The sequence below is a fragment of the Rhinolophus sinicus genome, chromosome 17 (assembly GCF_057876585.1).
Source record: "Rhinolophus sinicus isolate RSI-liver-muscle chromosome 17, RSI-T2T, whole genome shotgun sequence".
NCBI lineage: Eukaryota > Metazoa > Chordata > Mammalia > Chiroptera > Rhinolophidae > Rhinolophus > Rhinolophus sinicus.
In genome coordinates, this window is record NC_142517.1 from 44,123,379 (window position 1) to 44,143,778 (window position 20,400).

At 37.5% G+C, this 20,400-nt stretch overlaps 1 protein-coding gene across 5 annotated transcripts in view; it reads left to right on the forward strand.

Annotated features, from left to right (window-relative positions):
* KCNMB2 (potassium calcium-activated channel subfamily M regulatory beta subunit 2) overlaps positions 1 to 20,400 on the forward strand; it is a 225,924-nt gene that overhangs the window by 177,551 nt on the left and 27,973 nt on the right. For all 5 annotated transcript variants that reach the window (XM_074328155.2, XM_074328157.2, XM_074328166.2 and 2 more), the window contains one exon: positions 16,882 to 17,004. In XM_074328155.2, coding sequence (XP_074184256.1) covers positions 16,882 to 17,004 — 123 coding nt within the window. The remainder of the gene's footprint in view (positions 1 to 16,881; positions 17,005 to 20,400) is intronic.

The following is a 20,400-nucleotide window of genomic DNA, read 5'->3' on the forward strand; positions in this document are numbered from 1 at the left end:
ATGCATGTTTTAGACATTACCATATATGCATGTTCACTGCCTCTTTCTCTTCATTCTTTCCACTAACTCACACTCTGGATCAATGTCCCCTTTTGGAACTCTAGAAATTTACTAGGCATGTACTTCCAAGAGTTTATGACACTTCACCTTCTTGTACTGAAACAATTGCCAAACTCCATGTAGTAAGGAGTTCCCCATTCTCCAGTTCTCATTTACAGACAGAAAGACATTACCTCTTCAATTCCGACAGAGCAAATGTTCTGTGTGCCCTTTTACAAAAATATTAACATTTTCTTAGGACAGGATTCTCTGCTTCAGTTACAGTCCTAAACTTCATCGCTACATCTTTTTTTCAGATTAGGATTTAGGAAGATTTACAGTGAAAGAAATAGAATAAACAGGATAAGAAACAGATCTATAGAGCACTTAATTATGTATGTCCTTTCAGGCTGCTATAACAGACTACCACAGACTGGGTGGCTTATAAACAACAGAAATGTATTTCTCACAGTTCAAGACACTGGGAAGTCCAAGATCAAGGTGAGGGAGCTCTCTGGTGTCTCTTTTCTAAAGGCACTAATCCCATTCGTGAGGGCTCCACCGAATACCTAATCACCTCTCAAAGTTCCCACCTCCAAATAGCATCACCTTGAGGGTTAGGATTTCAAGTTACGAATTTTAGGGGGACACAAAGATTCACACTATAACAGTGTCCCAGGCCACTGTTTCATAGAACTCCGTGTTTCCATTTCACGGTCTTGAGGAATCAGTTAGATCTAGAGGGGCTGAGCAAGGAAAGACCTGGGGTTTAGGGAACGAGATGGTCTGAGATGATGGCTCTGTAAGAAGTTACACAGAGAACAGCTCTCACAGCTAAGGTCCTGTAAGGCCTTGGCTCTCGTTCACGTTCCAGGAGAGGTGTGGGCATGCCAGGCCAGGCCTGTGTCACTGGCACTGGGAAAAGCACACACTGAGAGGACCCAGCTCTGGACTGGAATGAAGATATTGTGTTTCCCCAAAAATAAGACCTAGCTGAACCATCATCTCTAATGCGTCTTTTGGAACAAAAATTAATATAAGACCTGGTCTTATTTTAATATAAGACCGGGTCTATAATATACTAATATAATATAATATAATATAATATAATATAATATAATATAATATAATATAATATAATATAATATAATATAATATAATATAATATAATATAATATAATATAATATATACTGGGTCTTATATTAATTTTTGCTCCAAAAGACGCATTAGAGCTGATGGTCCGGCTCGGTCTCATTTTCAGGGAAACAGGGTAAGAGTGATTGGCTTGCCAAGAACTACTTCTAGAAGTGCAGAAAGTTTGTTTTTCTCCATTCAGACTTAGAACAACTTTACCATCCTTCTCTCCTTCATTGTCATCGAGGATATATCCAAAATGAGCAGACAGTAGGGTTAATAAAACTCAAAACTCTACCTACCAGGTATGTCATTTTAAAACTGAAGGCAATTTTAAAGGTCAAACATTGAGTGTTCCTTCTATCCAGCATCTCAGTATTTTCCTTGTATCTTTGACCTTAAGTTTGACTAGAAGTTCTTTTGAAAGGTAGCAAAAGATTTCAACTTCCAGAGGCTAACAGGCCTCCCACATCATTCCCATACAAATGCAAATATAGAATTGCTTTCTAAACCAGGCTCACTTTTATATATGTCATGGAATATTTGCAGTCTGATTCCAGAAATGCATTCAAAGTTCAGAGACATATCACAGCATCTTTGACTTTTCTGGGTCAAGAACTGACATGAGACTCACACAAGAATAAGCAAGCTGTTAATAATGGTCAGCAGTTCATCAATATCTGTTGCCAATTCACCAAGATCATTACTGTGCTTAAGCACTTAATTTCTTTTAAGACTTCCCATATTCCTGAGACTGGCCCAAAACACAAAATTAATCCCTCACATATAGTGTGGTATCTGATGCCTCGTATGTTTCAAATAAATATTAGATAAATGAATGCATCAATAAACGAGAAGCCTACAGAAACTGTTTAGAAGATAAAGAAAAAGAGAGTACTGTTTTCAGGGTTTTGAGGAGGAATGACCAAACATTTATATTCTAGATAAAACAGGCCTTTAACTCTTATTTTATTGAAATCTACATTTCCTGTATTTTCACACTAAAAATATTAGATTCTTAAAACAGGTATTCTTTTGCTTGAGAGATGATTACTTACCATCATCAGGCATACCATTTATACCCAATGGTCACCCTGCTAGAGTATTTTGGGAACATGTTGAAATGATGAACATGACTCTTGTCAAACATGTTATTTCTTATGTAAATGAAAATTCACTTACAACTGCCAAGGCCATAAAGAAAATTAGAATCATTTTGCTTGAGTTTTGACACAGGAAGATATGAAGGGCAGCTCAAGGACTTTCTCCTCAGGGGCTCCCAAGAACAAAGGCCAAACTACAGCATGCTGTCTACACCTGAGCCTTCCTTCTAAGTGCCTGCATACACCACTGTCTGCAGCCCTCTTCCCTACGTTTCACTTGGCACTTTCTTTATCCTTTCCAACAAGTCCCCATCTTCCCCCAAAACTGCATCCACCCACCCCTACCCAAAAGTACTGTTTCTTTTACTATATTACCCACTGCTGTTACGGATGGCCGCCCATCCACACAGTCCCCAAGAGAAACTTGGAAATCCTTTAAAAATCTCCTTTTCCATGATCTTTTCTCCCTTTTATCCTATCAGTCACCAAGTCCTGCCCTCCCATACCTTTCAAACACTGTCTGGATCTCTTCATTTTTTGTCATCCCCACTTTCTTCAGATCTTGCTTGCATTATTGCCATCACCACCTAATTCCTGTTTATCATTTCATCCTGCTCTAATTTATCCTCAACACTATCTTCAGAGTAATATTTCAAATATGTAAATATGATCATGTGGCTTGGTTCCTTGCTTTAAAATATGTGATGAATTTCAAACTTAAAAAATAATTGAATGCATAATAAGACTACATGACCTTTGAGATAAAGCCCTCTGCATGGACTTTGCAAGGTAGGTGTGGAATTTCAAGATTTGACTGCCTGTACTACCATAGTCAACCATAGCAGCCAGGGAGGTGATGGTTAGTCATCCTCAACACTAATTTGATGACACTAGAAGCACTATATTCAGAAAAACAGAACTGTACAGTGTTTAAATGTGTAGATTCTGAATGTAGGCTGCCAGGGTTCATATCCTGGCTCCTCTACTTATCAGCTCTGTGACTTGGAGCAAGTTATTCAATGTCCTTATGCTTTAGTTTCCTCATCAGTAAAAAAGAAATGGTAAGAGAACCCGTCTTATGGAGGTTTTGTAACAACTAAATTAATTAAAAAATATATAGCACTATTAAATAAATTTTCATAACATTATACTCATAATATTTTAAGAGAAACATTAACCAATGGAGCATGGCCTCAGGCGGTAACTAAAATTGAGATCGTGTTCTGTGAAGAACAGTTAGATAACATGCAGCTCATTGCGAAGAAGTGTTGATAGCTATACTGGAACATGTGGAAAGCAGTCCAGGAGTGATAGTGGAAATCTAAGAAGACAGATGCCAGTTCAGATTATGGAAACACTTTCCATGAAATAGAAATGTCCAACAATGGGAGGAGTTGTCTCCAGAAAAAGTGGGTTCCCCGTCACCAGAATTGTTTAATCAAGAGCTGGATAACTCCTTACTTAGAGTATCCCAAAGAGATTAAAGCATCAGATACAGGGGAGAAGAATAACTTCTAAGGGATTTATGAGTCTCAGATGACAAAGGGCTTAACATATCAGTTAACAGTAAATAGGTGCTTATAGTAATTGACTATTTTTGTTAAATTCTATGAAGTATAAATATTTATGTACCAACACCAGCCTAGGTTGATTTGTCATCTAATTTCCCTCAATAAACATTTTTACCAGAGCTGTGTGAACTCAAGATCTAGGATGTAACCTAGCATCGGAAACAATCTCCCTGGCCCTGTGATTCAAGCAGCACCTATGCATGGCTTGCGGCTACATTTCCTATTGTTTCTTACAGAAGTTCCTTAAAAGAAGCAATGACCATTTTCCTTCTCTACAATTTGCTTGTAGTGCTTAGCTTCATTCACTGACATCTTTTGAAAGCAATATGGCAAAAGTGAGTTTAAGAAGAGCTTTATTTTGACCTTACGTATCAGTTGAAAGAAAGTGAGAAAGCTCAGAAACAAAGAAATGGATAATCTTTTGACCTTGATACAACTGAAGCTTTGGGAATAAATCTATTACCAAGAGCTGCTCAGTTGAGTTCCTTCTATGTGCCAATAGTAATTCTATTTTAAAAATAAAGAAACAGACTAAGGTATACTTAATTGCCAACTCAAAGCCACATGGTTAATAAGGGGGAAAGCAGAAAGTCTGACACAATGATCAATAAAGAAAAAGTGCACTTACCTCCAAGCCTGTCTCAGTTGTGCTGCGGCACCCTCCTCACTTGTTCCAGACTGACTCCATGCATCATAGAGACAAGCATGTTTCAGAGCTAGAGAGTAGAGAAAGTCAATGTGTCATTCACCATGGTCCTGAGCCACCTTTTAGCCCTTAGGAACACACTGAGGCCAGTCTTTGAATCTGAATATAATTCTTGTTTGTAGAGATTGTATTGCCACTTCACTCTTTGACCTGACTCTGTTCACTGGTTCTGAACTAACCAGTTAAGATGTGCTTCCTTGTAGCTCTAGCATTCTTGCACCCAACTCCTGGTACCTGCCACTGGACTCTTACCACCACCATGAGAAGAGTGTTATAATTTAATCATTCGTTTTCAGCCATGGTGATAAGACACTGCGCTGTGATTTGTTTTGAAAGGTACAGCATTAAAGCTGGTGCATCACTGGGAGCCTAGGCTCCAATCTGATCGTCAGAATTTAGTAATCCTCAGAATAGAGTGCAAGGGAATGTGTGTCCTGAAGGGAAAGGATTGAGAATCATTCCTTATAAAGAGAGCCTCATCTTGTATTGTTACTTAAGGAGTAAAAGGAAAGTGCAATGAAAAATCCCACCACACCATGTAGTAACTTCTTCCAGACTTGGTTTTCACAGTTCTTCACACTATAGCTACACAACATGGACCCTCCACTTCAAGGAGTTCCAACCTTCCACCCAAGCCCACATAGTATGTTCGCATCAGTGAGCCTATTCGATTGCTTTTCCCAGAATGTCTTCCTGACATTCTTCCTTGGCTTTGGCTATCAATTCCCCTCTTCTCCTAAGTTCACACCTATTTCATCCTCCTTGAAGTGTAGCACTTGGATACTGTGAGATCTTTCTTGAGTTTACGTACAGATAATAGAAAGTCATTGATGCATATTAAGCAAGAAAGTAACCTGAATAAATGTGTACTTTAGAAAAAATAACCCGAGAAGGATTGTACTGGAATAAAGGTTAAAAAAGAAGAAGGAACATATTGTTTTTTCAGTGTAAATCAGAATCCAAATAAAATTCATACATTACAGTTGGTCAGTAATATATTTTAGGTCTCATTTAATCTATAGGTTTTTCTATATGTTATCTTAGTAATTATTTATTAAAGACTCCAGGTCATTTGTCCTGTAAAGTTTCTCACAGTCTCAATTTTGCTGATAGCATCCCCATAGCATGTTTTAACATGCTCTTCTGTCCTCTTTATTTTCTATAAATGGTTCCTTGGCTCCAGATGATTGATCAGATTCAGGTTTGGGTTTGGGGGCAAGACTAATTCATAACTGATATTGTGATTGTCTCTCTTTTTTGATGATAATCATTGCAATTTCAAGTCTAAATACAATAGCAACTTAAGAGTTATATTATCTTAATTAAGATAATGTCCTAATTAAGAGAAATATCAAATTAGATATTTAGTTCTTTTAAAAAATCTGTGTTCTCACAATTGTCTAGAAAATATCTGATGCGGTAGTGATTCAGTTGCTGTGGTAGCCCTACAAATAATATAAGTACTTTGGAATAATTTGTTTAAAGAGTTTGCATCTCCTACATTTTATAGCATATGGTATCTTGGGTTCTACATTAGGGACTAAGAAGCCAAGGAACTAAGAGAAATCACCTAAGAAAATGAGTGATTAACAGAATTTGGAATCCTATTTATTATTCAACCCACATGTAAAACCCTAAATAGTTACCCAAATCGGAAAGATACAGCACGGATCAAGGAAGCTGATGGGACTGCTTTTATCTCTCACTTTCATTCCTTCCTTGCCCTGTGACAAGGGATGAGTTAATTAACCCCTATGAATCTCACTTTCCTTATCTGTAGAAATGAAATTTGTAATATCTACCTCCAACAATTGTTTCAGTATTAAGTGAGAAGACATATTAAGTGTCTGGAACATGATAAGTACTAATCAATGTTAACCTCTCCTTAAAAAGAACTGATTTGGTTACCTTGTCCAACATCTGCTATCTAGACCCAGAACTGCCTTTCTTAAGTAGGCGAAAGCAGCCAATCTATATGGTTGTTTTCTTGAAAAAAGTGGACACCAATCCATTAAAAAGCATTTATTAAAAGTTGCTTCATATTAGAAGATGCTAGATGTATAGGAATGAATGAAAGAAGTGATTACCCTGTTCCTTACACCTCATCCACTGACGCTCCAAATTCTTGTGTATAATTTCTTACTATCTCTAGAGAACCTGTGTCCAGTAGATATATAATGTGAACCACATACATAATTTTAAATTTTCTAGTAGTCACATTGAAAAGAGTAAAAGGAAAAAGGAGAGGTTAATTATAATAATACATTTTACTTAACCTAATATATTCCAAATATCATTTTAGCATGTTATAAAGATAAAAATTATTAATAGCATAATTTACACTCTTTAAAAAAAAACGAAGGCTTTGAAATTCAGTGCATGTTTTATACTTACAACACAGAGCAATGCCGACTAATCACATTTAAAGTGCTCAACAGGCTCAAGAGGCTAGCATTTTGGACTGTTTTAGAAAATGCCCTCGGTCACTATGTCAATTTTTGCAACAATAATAAAATATCAAAAATAATCATGATTTTCCTTTATTGAGTACTTGCCTTGTGATGGGCCCTCTGGTTTATATGTAGCACGTTGACAACCCTGTCTGGTAGGTGTGATCACTACCCTATATTGTGAATGACAAAGCTGAGGCTTAGAGACATTAAATAACTTGCCCAACGACATGCAACTTTTTAAACGGCAGATCTGGGATTCAAACCTAGGTCAGTTTGACTCGAGTGCCTATCATTCTGCCTGCCCTGGATTGCTTGAAGAGCCTCCTAACTGGTCGGTTTGACTTACAGCAGGACATTTTGATATAGCTGTGTCAAAATAGCCATTTAAAATTATAATACTATTATTTTATCACTACCAAGTACTTCATGTCACAGACATCCCTGACTTCCAGCCATTTTTGAGCCTAAACCCATCTGTCATCATATTCATGAGGACCATCCAATCACTCATTCCATTGCCAAGTCATATTAGAGGTGCAGGGTTGGGGTGAGGTATAGAGACACAATAGGTGTTCAGAGTGGGTCAAGACAAATGGTTCAGAGTGGGTAGGCAAAAATGCCAGCATTTGTTTAAAAGGAATTAAGTTTTTTTAGGGAAAAGACTGGGCAGGAAATATAGGGCAGGAAATATGCAAGATGAGTCATACCAGACAGCAGGCCTTCTACCGAAGACTTAGGATCATTTAAAAAGAATTCAGGGCCTGACTTGAAGATGGGAACAATCTGAGTATAAATCAGGATAATAACAAAATGGATGAAAATTCAGTAAATACGTTTAATTTAAGACTTCTTAGCATTTTGAAAATTAACTAATCACCATTAGAAGATGCTAAGGAACCAACTTATTATGTTGAAAACTGGCAAGCATAGGGAAGGAATCAATCATTTAGCCTACATTTCCTGTGTTAACTAAAGCAGTAGGAAACCAAATAGTAGGTGAGGTAAAGTTTCTTTTTATAGAAGTATTTTACCTAATTAATAAAGATGGTATATTAGAATTAAGTGTTCATCATTTGTCTGAGTTGGGGTTCACCTGTCTCACTTTACTTTACTTTCTTGCCTTTTTTTTCCTCACTCCTACCAAGAAGAGAGGAATGGTTTCAGCACAAATCTGTTATTTGCTTCAATCTACGAGTCACATGTGAGTTATGAGCAGGTTTTCTCACACCAGCTGTGTATGTATGATCCCCAACAGTGTGAATGTTTAACAATTAAACTGGTTTTAAATGTAGCATGGAAGGAATCAAACCAAACATCAGTTGTGATTATCCACTTGAAAAGCTCATTAAGAAATGAATTATGGAATAGTGGACTAATTAAGACCATGTAGAAATGTGTTTTCCATTTCTGCATAGAACTTTTTTTTATAGTGAATCAAACAGAAGGACTTGATGTCTTGGTATGGCCCATTTAGGGGGAAATTTTTCTGCTATTTCCTCCAAATGGAAAACACTAACATTTACTGAGTGCTTCCTCAATGCCACATATCATCTGCATGGCAATTCTTTATGATATCTGTTATTACTCCAATTTTCTTGACGAGGAAAATGAGTGTCAGGGAAGTTTAACAATATATTTAGGTTACGTAATTACTACATTGTGGAGCTGGGATTTCAACCCGAAACTCATTTCAAAGTTCTTTCAACTAAGCCCCGAGATAGTCGTTTCTGATAGCTGTTATGACTGTAGATGTGATGCAAAATTTATTTCACTGAATGCACATGCGTGACACTCTTGTCCTAAAGATCCACAACCACATTCTCTGGCCAGTGAGTCTCCTCCGCTAGATCATAAGCTCCATGAAAGAATGGTCATGTCTGTTGTGTGACACTTGACTCAGAGCCACATCGTTACATCTTCAATAAATATTTGTTGAATGAAGACATAAATGCTGAGTGAACAAAAAGAATAGCAGTTAGCCCCACAATCATCCTTTCTTAGGTGGCACCACTGAGGGGGAAAAAATGAGTGTTCTTGCCTGCAGTTACACAATTACTGAATGACAAAGGGAAGATTAGAAGCCCAGAGTCTCTGATTGCTGAGCTCAATGAGCTAAGTCACCAGCAGGATAAAGGATAGGTGCATTATTTAATCTGAGCTGTGTTCTCCTCCTGAAGCAGAAGTCAAACACCTCATGATATCATGAACACTTCGTCCACATTCGTGACAGGGGTCACAAGTGTCTCCCACACCGTCTCCAGCCAAAAGAGTCTATACATGGTTGATCCATTCTCTCTCATTTGATTCTTCTCAAAGAGGCCGTAGCGTTCAGCGAAACATTTCTTTACCTCTACAACTGGACAGCAAACAGAGCTATTCACTCAGTCTTCCAGACATCAAACCGGAGAAGAAAGATCTTTTACATCCCTGTTAGGAGGCATGGTTAAGAGACTATTCAGGAGTACTTGCTAGTTTCCAGAATGATACTAACATTTAAGGGATGGGGAGAGAAATAGGAACCCAACATGGAAGGAGCAGCTAGAGAGTGAGAAAGAGAACCAAGAGAGCGTTGTCCTGGAAGTCAAGGTTGTAAAGAAGTTTAGAAGGAAATGACCAATGGTACTGATATCAAATGCAGTAAGCTGAGAGGTTAAGTAAGATGTGGCTAGACAGGTAACTACTGGATATACCTAATGGGGAGTCATAGCACCCTTTTAAAAAAAGCAATCTGTTATAGTGCAAATGTCAATTTGTTATTCTGACTCCTGCATGGACTATGCATTCCTTGGAAGCAGAAATGGGTGGCTTGATGCCTGCGGTACCCAACACAGAGCCTGGCACATAGAAAGCGCTTAATAACTGTTGTCGAATGAGCACCCGAATGAATTAATTAAAATAAGGTGCAGTAGTTCATTTCGGAAGACAGCATCCCAAAGACATTGAAAACTGCCCTTAATAAAAAATACCAATGTTTTCTAAATTAAATCACTAGGTCTAAAATTATCACCATACATTTGGTTTCTTCCTCCAAAGGCCCTGAAGCCCAAACAACTCAATTCCGATGGAGAACATGTAATTTGCCCTCTGCAAGGATAAAGTCACACACATTAGAAGCACTCCTAAATTTCTGTGCTTAGAGTGACCTTTTAAGTTGCTGCTGTGATGTCATTAGTGTTACAATTTTATGCAAGATTAGGTATGTAATTATGTGTTAAATAGTTCCTCTGGCTCCTACTTGCTGTGTAATAAAGCAGAGTACGTTAATAGTATTTCATATGTGTAGCTCAAGGCTACTGACACTAGAAAACTGCATCCCCTTTGCTCTTTCCTGCCTCATGTCCCACTTGTCCTTGCAGCTATCACCTCAAGGCCTTGGCACTGGAAGGAAGTGAAAAGTCACTGCACAGAGTACACTCATAGAGATGTTAATCTCCAGCCAAAGCTTCTAGAGACAGGGAGGGTCCTCACAAAGAATTCAACTTATTTGTTAGTAAGGATGCGGAGAAAAGGGAACCCTTGGGCACTGTTGGTAGGACTGAAAATTGATGCAGCTGCTATAGAAACCAACATGTAGATTCTTCAAAAGATTAAAAATAGGTATATCATACAACCCAGCAATTCCAATTATGGATATTTATGCAAAGAAAATAAAAACGCTAATTTGAAAAGTTATATGCACCCTATGTTCACTACAGTATTATTTACAATAGCCAAGATATGGAAGTAACCTAAGTGTCCATCAATAGATGAAGGGATAAAGAAGATGTGGGACATATATACACGGAATATTACATAGCAATAAAAAAGAATGAAATCTTGCCATTTGTGACAATATGGATGGATCTTGAGGGTATTATGCTAAGTGAAATAAGTCAGACAGAAAAAGACAAATACCATATGATCTCACTTTATTGTGGAATCTAAAAATCAAAACAAAACAAAACACAAACAGACTCATAGAAACAGAGACCAAAGAGATGATTGCCAAAGTGGAGGCAGGTTGGGGAGATGGGTAAAAAGGGTGGAGGGGAATATAGCCAGTAATATTGTGATACATTGGCATGGTGACAGATGATGATGACTAGAATTAGTGAGCTGATCATACCGTAAGGTATAAAAATGCCAAATCACTATATTGTACACCAGAAACTATATATATAATATACGTATATATTATATAACCAATATAATATTGTGTGGCAACTAGACTTAAATTGAAACAAAAGAATTCAACTTAATGAAATCAGAACCTCAGTTTGTAGCAATGCTTCTTACCTTGATTGCACAGCAGAATTCCCTGGGCAGCTTTCCATAAAAATACCAATGCCAGGGACCCACCCCCAGAGGTTCTCACTGGCCAGGCTTGAGATTCAGGCACCAGTATTTTTTAGAAGGTTCCCCAGACGATTCTAACGTGACTCCATGGTTCAGAGGCACTTTCTTTATGGTCCTCTTGCTCAGGATGGGTATTAGCCTAATGTGAATGAGGAAGTACTTCCTCACTGAGATTTTATTATCTCAATAGCTCAGAAAACTGTTTTTCCTCTATTGAGTGCCACTGATCCATAGGGGGGGAAAAAATCAATAGTTTCAATGTATAAGTACAAAACAACTTAATTGGAGAGTTGTTTTTGTTTGTTTGTTTATTTGTTTGTTTGTTTTTTAACAAAAAGATAAAATCCAATCCATTTGCTTTTAAAATTAATAACAGAGGAAAAGAAATAAACTAATGTTTAGTATGTGCCTACTATGTGCCTTACTCTACTTTAGGTACTTTTGCATCTGCAATTTCATTTATCTTCCAAGCGACCCAGAAAGGCAAGTGTTTGTATTCCCATTTTTACAATGGAGAAAACTAAGACACAGAAATGTTACACTGACTTATCCACGGTCACATTGGTAGGTGGTGATGCCGGGAGACAAACAGGCCCTCCTGTTCTTCTTTTCATTAGCCTACCCTGTCCTCTCTAAAGAAAACCTTATTGAATGATAATTCAGCAAGCAATAGAAACTTTCTGTCCAAGTCCATGAATGAGACCAAGAGAGCAGGACAATCAGAAGGGAAGAGATAATGAGGAAGGGCGTAAAAAGAAAGAGCAACATCCAAGCTAAGGGAAAGATTAAGAAGGAGACACTGGCTGCAGGCAGCAGTAGTGAGCCACACGCAGGGGGCCAGTGTCGGTACCAGTGGTCAGGCTTTCCAACAGACACTTACATGGTCAAAGCAGCAAACACACCCGTGTGTCACTGTGTGTCCTGTGCTATACCACAGAGCTGCATAAGACACAGCCCTGGCCTGGAATGTACACAGCTTCGCAGTGCAGGCAGATTTGCACACAACCAGAATAAACTGTTCCCTGCTTTAAGAGAGGTGAGTACCAAGAATTGGGAGCAGAGCTGGAAGCTGCTCATGTGGACCAGAGAAGGCTTCACAGAAGAGGTGACATCTGACGTGGCCTTGGAAACAGGAATTCATTCACTGGCAGGGAAGGGAGGCAGAGGAAGCACATGAACTGAGTCAGAGAGGTAGAAACCCACAGTGTGTTCGTGAGAAAGGAAAAGGATCCTTTTGTAAATTCCTCAGACAAAGAAATTGTTACAGTCTCACTGACTCCCTGCTTTCATTCAAGGGTAAGATTCCATCTTTTAGGGCTTCTTCTATGGTTTTCAGACCATACTCAACTGCATATCTCTGTGTCTCTGCCTCATTCACCCCAGTTCCTAAGTCATTTTTTAAATTAAGTTTATTGGGGTGACAATGGTTAGTAAAATTACATAGGTTTCAAGTGTGTATTTCTATAATACATCATTTATCTATCACATTGTGTGTTCACCACCTAGAGTCAGTTCTCCTTCCATCACCTTATTTGACCCCCTTTACCCTCTTCTACCATCCTCCTCCCCTCTCTGGTAACCACTAAACTGTTGTCTGTGACTATGAGTTTTTTGTTTCTTTGTTTGTTTGTCTTGTTCTTTTGTTTCTTTCAGTTTTATATACCACATATCAGTAAGGTCCTATAGTACTCGACTTTTTCTGTCTCACTTATCTCACTTAGCATAATAATCTCAAGATCCATCCATGTAGTCGCAAATGACAGTATTTCATCTTTTCTTATGGCTGAGTAATGGTCCATTGTATACGAGTACCACTTCTTTATCCAATCATCTATTAAAGGACACTTTGGTTGTTTCTGTGTTTTGGCCACTGTGAATAATGCTGCAATGAACATAGGAGTACATATATCTTTGCAGATAAAGGCTTTCAGATTTTTTGGGTAGATACCCAGGAGAGGGATTGCTGGGTCATATGGTAATTCTATTCTTAATTTTTTGAGGAACCTCCACACTGCCTTCCATAGCAGCTGTACCAATTAACATCCCACCAACAGTGATTGAGGGTTCCTTTTCCTCCACAGCCTCTCCAACACTTGTTATTATTTGTCTTGTTGACAATCGCCTTTCTAACAGGTGTGAGGTGATATCAGTTTTGTAATGGAATCAGACCCAGGTTTCCTCCACTTGCCCACAGTCCTGTACGGCCACTAACACAGCTTTGTTTCATGCTAAGATTCCAAGTTACAAAATTTTATAAAGTGCTTTTTTTGTTGTTTCTGTATCACTTTCCTAATCACAATTCAAGTGAAATGTTCCTTGTCTTACAAAGTGAGCGGAGTTGAGGTAATTATGTAAGGAGTTCAGGAGGGCTGCCTTTGAGCTGAGAAGGCCGCCAAACCAACTACATTAACATATTCTCAGTGTTTCTTTGAAGTCTGTAAATTGTTTTCAACCTCCACAGAACCTTTACACTGTTGTCCTTAAAGCAGCTACTCCTTCCCTTTTAATTAGCAACGAACTCAGCAGGTTTTAAATAACAGTTTGTCTTTATGAAAGAAAAATGGGGTAAAGAAACTCAAATCCACTTATTGGAAAGCTAAGAAATCAATAAGTCCAACAAACTTTAGACAGTTAATTAAAATAAATATATCTTTCATCTCCCCCTTTCTGTATCATCTTAAAACAACGGATCAAGGGTGCAACACTACAATAATGAAATGCAGTCTGAAAAGTATCTTCAGTATATTGAAATCACAACAGCTCCTTTCACTTTGAATGATTTCAAAGCATTTATAATATGTATGGTGTGTCTTTTAAGTGCTGGCTAATAACCAGCAACAAAACAGGATCTCGGTAATTTATTGCTTTACCTTGACTGAAACTGTACCATTTTTCTTATTCTACTCCACATCCCCAACTCTTTGAGGGGTGACTAAAGTGAACAGAAAATTCCACCAGAGTCAATGTTGAAATAACTTCCTGAAAGTTTAAGCCAATCCTCAGTCTCATGAAGTAGTTCATTCAACTTACATTAAAATCATTCTTGTTTCGTGAAGGCTGACTGGTTTTAATAGTTACAGATTTAATCTCTATTCTATTTGATATGTTTTTAAATTAAATGTATTGGGATAATATTGGTTAGTAACATTATATAATTTTCAGGTATACAAAATTATAATTCTACATCTGTGTATTCTGTTGTACGCTCATCATCTGAAGTTTATATTCCTTCCATCACCATATATTTGACCCCCTTTACCCTCTTCCTCCACCCTTACCCCCTACCATTCTGGGGGTAACTATTGTACCTATGAGTTTGTTTTTTTTGTTACTTTTTGTTTTATATTCCACATATAGGTGAAATCATACAGAACTGCCCTATAATCCAGCAATTCCTTTTCTGGGTATTTGCGTGAAAAATATGAAATCGCTTATTCCTAAAGATATATGTACCCCTATGCTCATTGCAGCATTATTTACAATAGCCAAGACATAGAAACAGCCTAAGTGCCCTTCAATCAATGATTGAATAAAGATGTGGTACACACACACACACACACACACACACACACACACACAATAGAATACTACTCAGCCATAAAAAAGATGAAATATTGCCATTTGCACAACATGGATGGATCTTGAGAGTGTTATGCTTTTTGATATATTTTAAAGATGTCCAAAAAGCAACATAATAACTTTAAATATCCCACATCCAGTCATTGAAAGAGGTAGCAGATTCACCTTCTAAATCTTTCTAAAACTGTCCAGGGTACCCATCAGATGTATTTATTCATTCCTGCCATTTATCCTAGGAGACCAAGGGTAGAAGTATGACTTTTTGCATCCATACTGGTTACCAAATCCCTGCTCCTTTCCGTGGCCTTGGTTTCTCCTGTCTCTGATGCTGACAGAAGGGTTATAGAAGGAGTTCTACTCCCAGAAAATCAGTACACGATGACTTACAATATACTTGAATTCCTTCTTCAGTTTACTGAATCACAAAATTTTGGAGCTGAGGGACATCTTAGACGCTACCTGTTTCAAACTCTTCATGCTACAATTTAAAAATAGTCAAGCCCTTGAAAAGTTAAGTGACATTCTCAAGGCCACACAGCTAGTTAGTGACAAAATTGAGCCTACAACCAACCACTCACTCTGAGCCCCTGCTGCTCAGTGTTGTCTGCAGATCAGCAATATCAGCTTCACCCAGAAGCTTACTAGAAATGCAGAATCCTGGGCCCACCCCAGACCCACTGAATCAGAATCTACAGTGTAGCAAAATCCCCAGGAAATGCATATGCACATTACAGTTTGGAAATCACTGGACTAGACCATAATGTGCCTTTCTCCGGAAAGCACAAGAGGTTGAAGCAAGGAGACATTGGTTTGAAGCATGATTTCACCTTTGCTAAATGTGACAAATATCCCGATCTCCTGGAAGCATCATCTGTAATCTGGAAATAATAGCATTATCTGCCTTGCGGAGTTTTCATAATATGAGCATAACACAGATAGATGCATGTACATTTCATGGCATACATAGAAAATATATGCAATGTGCTTAGCATCTAGGAGCTAATACAGTATATAAAGCTGATAGTGTTCCATCCTCATGCTTACCATTAATTAATATCGTGCTCAACCAAAAGAAAAGCCAAAATTAATAATGAAACCATATCACCTTCCTTCCTTCCTTTCCTTTCTTTGTTCTATTTGTTAAATATCACTTTAACTTTTATATGTGATTTAAGATTTCTATGATATTTCATGTTTCTAACTCCCTAGAAGATGATTGTTATGTAGAAAATAAATAGTATGGCTGATTATTGTTAGTGCTGTGCTTGGAGATGAAAGAACTTATCCCTCAGCCAAGTCATAACCGAGAGAACACAAGAGTCCTCTAATAACTTGACTCTGAAGTCTAAGCCTGGCCTCTAGGAGCCAGTGAGTACTTGCTGCCACTGCTGTGATGATTTTCTCAGAGGCCCAACTGCAATGGAATGAACCCACAGTTTTGGCAACAGTAGAGCTCAGTTAAAACATGATGTTCTGTCCCCCAAAATGTCACATTTGTCAGCTTCAAGGAAAACAGTTTGAAGAGGGAAGGAGAAATATAATTTTAGTATCCAAATCTGAACCAAATTTTAGAAAAATATAGTGTACTACAAAGTGTGAAGCCATACCAAAATTATATGTTTGAAGGAAGAATTTTGGAGGGAATACGATGCTAACCTCAATTAGAAAACTGTGTTGCTCTGAGGCGGTGGCTTCCAACCCCAGTGGTGTAATAAAACTATCTAGGAAGCTTTAAAAACACTGAATGCAAATTTCTGAGGGAGGTTCTCATGCTTCAGTGTTTTTTAAAAGATTCCCAGTTGATTTTAATGTGTGACCAATATTGAGAACCGCTGTCCGCTGGCAACAGAAACCTGGTCTGATTGAAAGGTCAATCCACTGAAAGCTATTGGTTGCTGTTGATACAGAGTTCCCAGAATTTAAAGTAATGGACTGAACTTCAGTGTGTTACCTCTTCTAGGTCTTTTCATCATTCCTCCAGGACTTCCACCATCAGGAAAGGAGCCCCTGGACCAACATCCTCTAAGATGTTTATATGGACCAGTGGCCGGACCTCTTCATCTTACAGACACGATGAGAAAAGGTAACTGATTACACGGACAGAATGCTCACTGGAAAGCATTAGGCAACCAAGCTTTACGTTTTGCAAGTATTAATGTGGGCTAGGCTCTACATTGAGAGAATGGGATTCCAGATATTTTGGCCTTCCTCCTCCTTGCACTTTCCACGCTCACACCCACCACATAGCTTTGCAATGACTTACGTTGTAAGAAATGCCCTTCACACACGCACACACATATCCACTCGTCACTTAGATAATTCCATCTCTGCCTTCAGATATCCATTCAATCAGAGCCTCCCACCATTTTCTTAACTAGCACAGACTATTTTACTCTCCCTTGAATTTCCAACACCTACCGGTGTGCCTGGATCATAGTAAGTGCTCAGTAAATACTGAACTGGAATGATGAAAATTGCATTGCAAGGCACTGGATCTATGGCAAGGAAGGAAAGCAGAAACTATGACAGGATAAAAAGAAGGTGGACAAGTCAATGGAGCCCTCAAATTTCTTGGAAGAATAGCCTGTGGTAGGGGGAAAATGGGGGAATAAGAAGAAAAATTAAAGGGCAAAGGCAGTGTTAATAAAAGACAAAATTACAACCACACAATTCACTCCAGCCCTCCCACATGGGTTAGAGAGTAAATGCATTCATAATATTCCCTGGCCATTTTTAAATTTTCGTTTTCTTCTGCATCTCTTTATTTCTCATTGACCTTGTACTATTACTTGGGTTTGGTAAACCTAAATTTTAAACAAAGCTCCCTATAGCAGCATATTGCAACTTAAGTACAGCTCACCTGACTGCAGAATCTGATAGAAATCAGGTTCTGGGCACAAGAAGAATGACCGAAGGGAAGTTTACTTGAATATAGTTTTGGTAGCTGGCAATTTTATTTTTCTTTTTAAAATCTGTGTTTCCCTACAGATAAAAGCCTTTGCAAATTTCTGAAAGTAAAATTGTACTACACAATAATTAAATATGACAGCAAAAATTTGGAAGCAACTTTAATATTCACAATAGAAAATTTGTTAAATAAATCATGGAATGTAATATATCACTTAGCATTTTTAAATGTTTTGTCATAATATTAATTTAAAAAAGGTTGAAAATTGCATAAAAACTATGACTGCAGCCATAAATATATATATATATATATATATATATATATATATATGTATGTATATATATATATATACACACACATATATATATATGAAAAAGCATGGAAGAAATAGCATGTTTTTCACTTCTCCAATTCACAAGTGCCTTGTAATGTATTATATTAATTATGAGAAAAAATAATGATAGGATGTTTAAGTAAAATTACAGCCCAAAAGGCAACTAGTGTTTGAACAAAGGTCAAAAAGAACTCCCAATACTCATCATCACCCAATCAGATCAAGCAAAAATTTACCGTCTTTTTTTATCTCTAGGTTTTCAATGCTTTTTCTCGATGCCTACTTAACTCATTTTTCATTTGTTTTCAAGCCAACTATGTTGATCATCTTTCAACAAGACCTTTACTATAAGACTAAACTTTCATGCGTCATTTCAAAATTCTATACTTTGGATACAATTTCTTCATTTCCTTAAAAACAAAACAAACTACAAAAAAAAACAAACAAAAAAAAACAAGTCCACTGCCAGTGATGATGCCAGTGATGATGCAGAGATTTTGTTGTCCCCCTGCCCCCTCAGGAATATTGTGATTGTCAGTGGCCAGCCTTCCTGAGATTTTGAAGGCTTCATCAGAGTAAATGATATATTTGTTTCACCTTCTATTTATTCTCATCGAATAATTTAATTAAATACATTTTACTCTCTCTATATATTGTTTTACAAACAAAAGGATTAATGTTTAGAAGAAAATACTGTGTATTACATGTTTTTCATCAACAGTTCGCTTTCAATGTATAAGATAGGGATTATTATGCCCGTTTTATAGATGGGGAACCTGAGGCTCAAAGATTTTAAATAACTTCCAAGGGTCCAATAACTAGCCAGTAATTTAAATCAGGGTTTGAATCCAAGGTCATACTCTCTCCCCTACATTCTTATGGCTTACGTAAAATCAAATATAAGAAATTTGGAGAAGCTGTGAACAGCAAAGCCCACAAGGGGAAAATTGTGTATAAGAGTTAAAACATGTATATTAAAGGAGATAATAAACATGTGAATATGATATATTGGCAATATCTGTGGAGTTGACAAGGAGAGAATAATTAGCTTCACATTATGCACCAATATGATTTTATGAAACTCTTAAATTACTGCTTTCATTTTTTTTATTTTTAAAGTACAATTTCAGTAACTATGAGACTTAAAATAACTAAAATGTTGACTATAAATGAATCATTTTCACAGGCTTTATTTATGGGATGGGGATGCCAAGTATTATGAAATCAATCTGCATGGCTTTGGCCGGACAAAGTCAAAGACAAATGGAAAAAATTAGCCAACAAATACAGCAATGGAATCTGCCACTAAGCCAGTATCCTTAGTTTCATTTGTCTGTACTTCTTTTTTTTTTTTAAGTTTATTGTGGTGACAATTGTTAGTAAAGTTACATAGATTTCAGGTGTACAATTCTGTAATACGTCACCTATTTATATCACATTGTGTGTTCACCATCCAGAGTCAGTTCTCTTTCCATCACCATATATTTGACCCCCTTTACCCTCATCTATGACTACCCACCCCCCTTACCCTCTGGCAACCACTAAACTATCGTCTGTGTCTATGAGGTTTTATTACATTGTTTGTCTTGTTGTTTTGTTGCTTTCAGTTTTATATCCCACATATCAGTGAAATCATATGGTTCTCGACTTTTTCTGTCTGATTTTTCACTTAGCATAATAATCTCAAGATCCATCCATATTGTTGCAAATGGCATTATTTCATCTTTTCTTATGGCAGAATAGTATTCCATTGTGCATATATACCACCTCTTCTTTATCCAGTCAACTATTGAAGGACACTTTGGTTGTTCCCATGTCTTGGCCACTGTAAATAAAGCTGCAATGAACATCGGAGCACATGTGTCTTTATGGATAAATGTTTTCAGATTTTTTGGGTAGATACCCAGGAGAGGGGTTGCTGGGTCATATGGTAATTCTATTCTTAATTTTTTGAGGAACCTCCACACTGCCTTCCATAGCGGCTACACCAGTATGTATTCCTACCATCAGTGTGTGAGAGTTTCTTTTTCTCCAAAGCATCTCCAACACTTGTTATTATTTGTCTTGTTGATGATCGCCATTCTGACTGGTGTAAGGCAATATCTCATTGTGGTTTTCATTTGCATTTCTCTGATGATTAGTGAGGTTGAGCATCTTTTCATATGTCAATTGGCCATCTGTATGTCCTCTTTGGAGAAATGTCTATTCAGGCCCTCTGCCCATATTTTAATTGGATT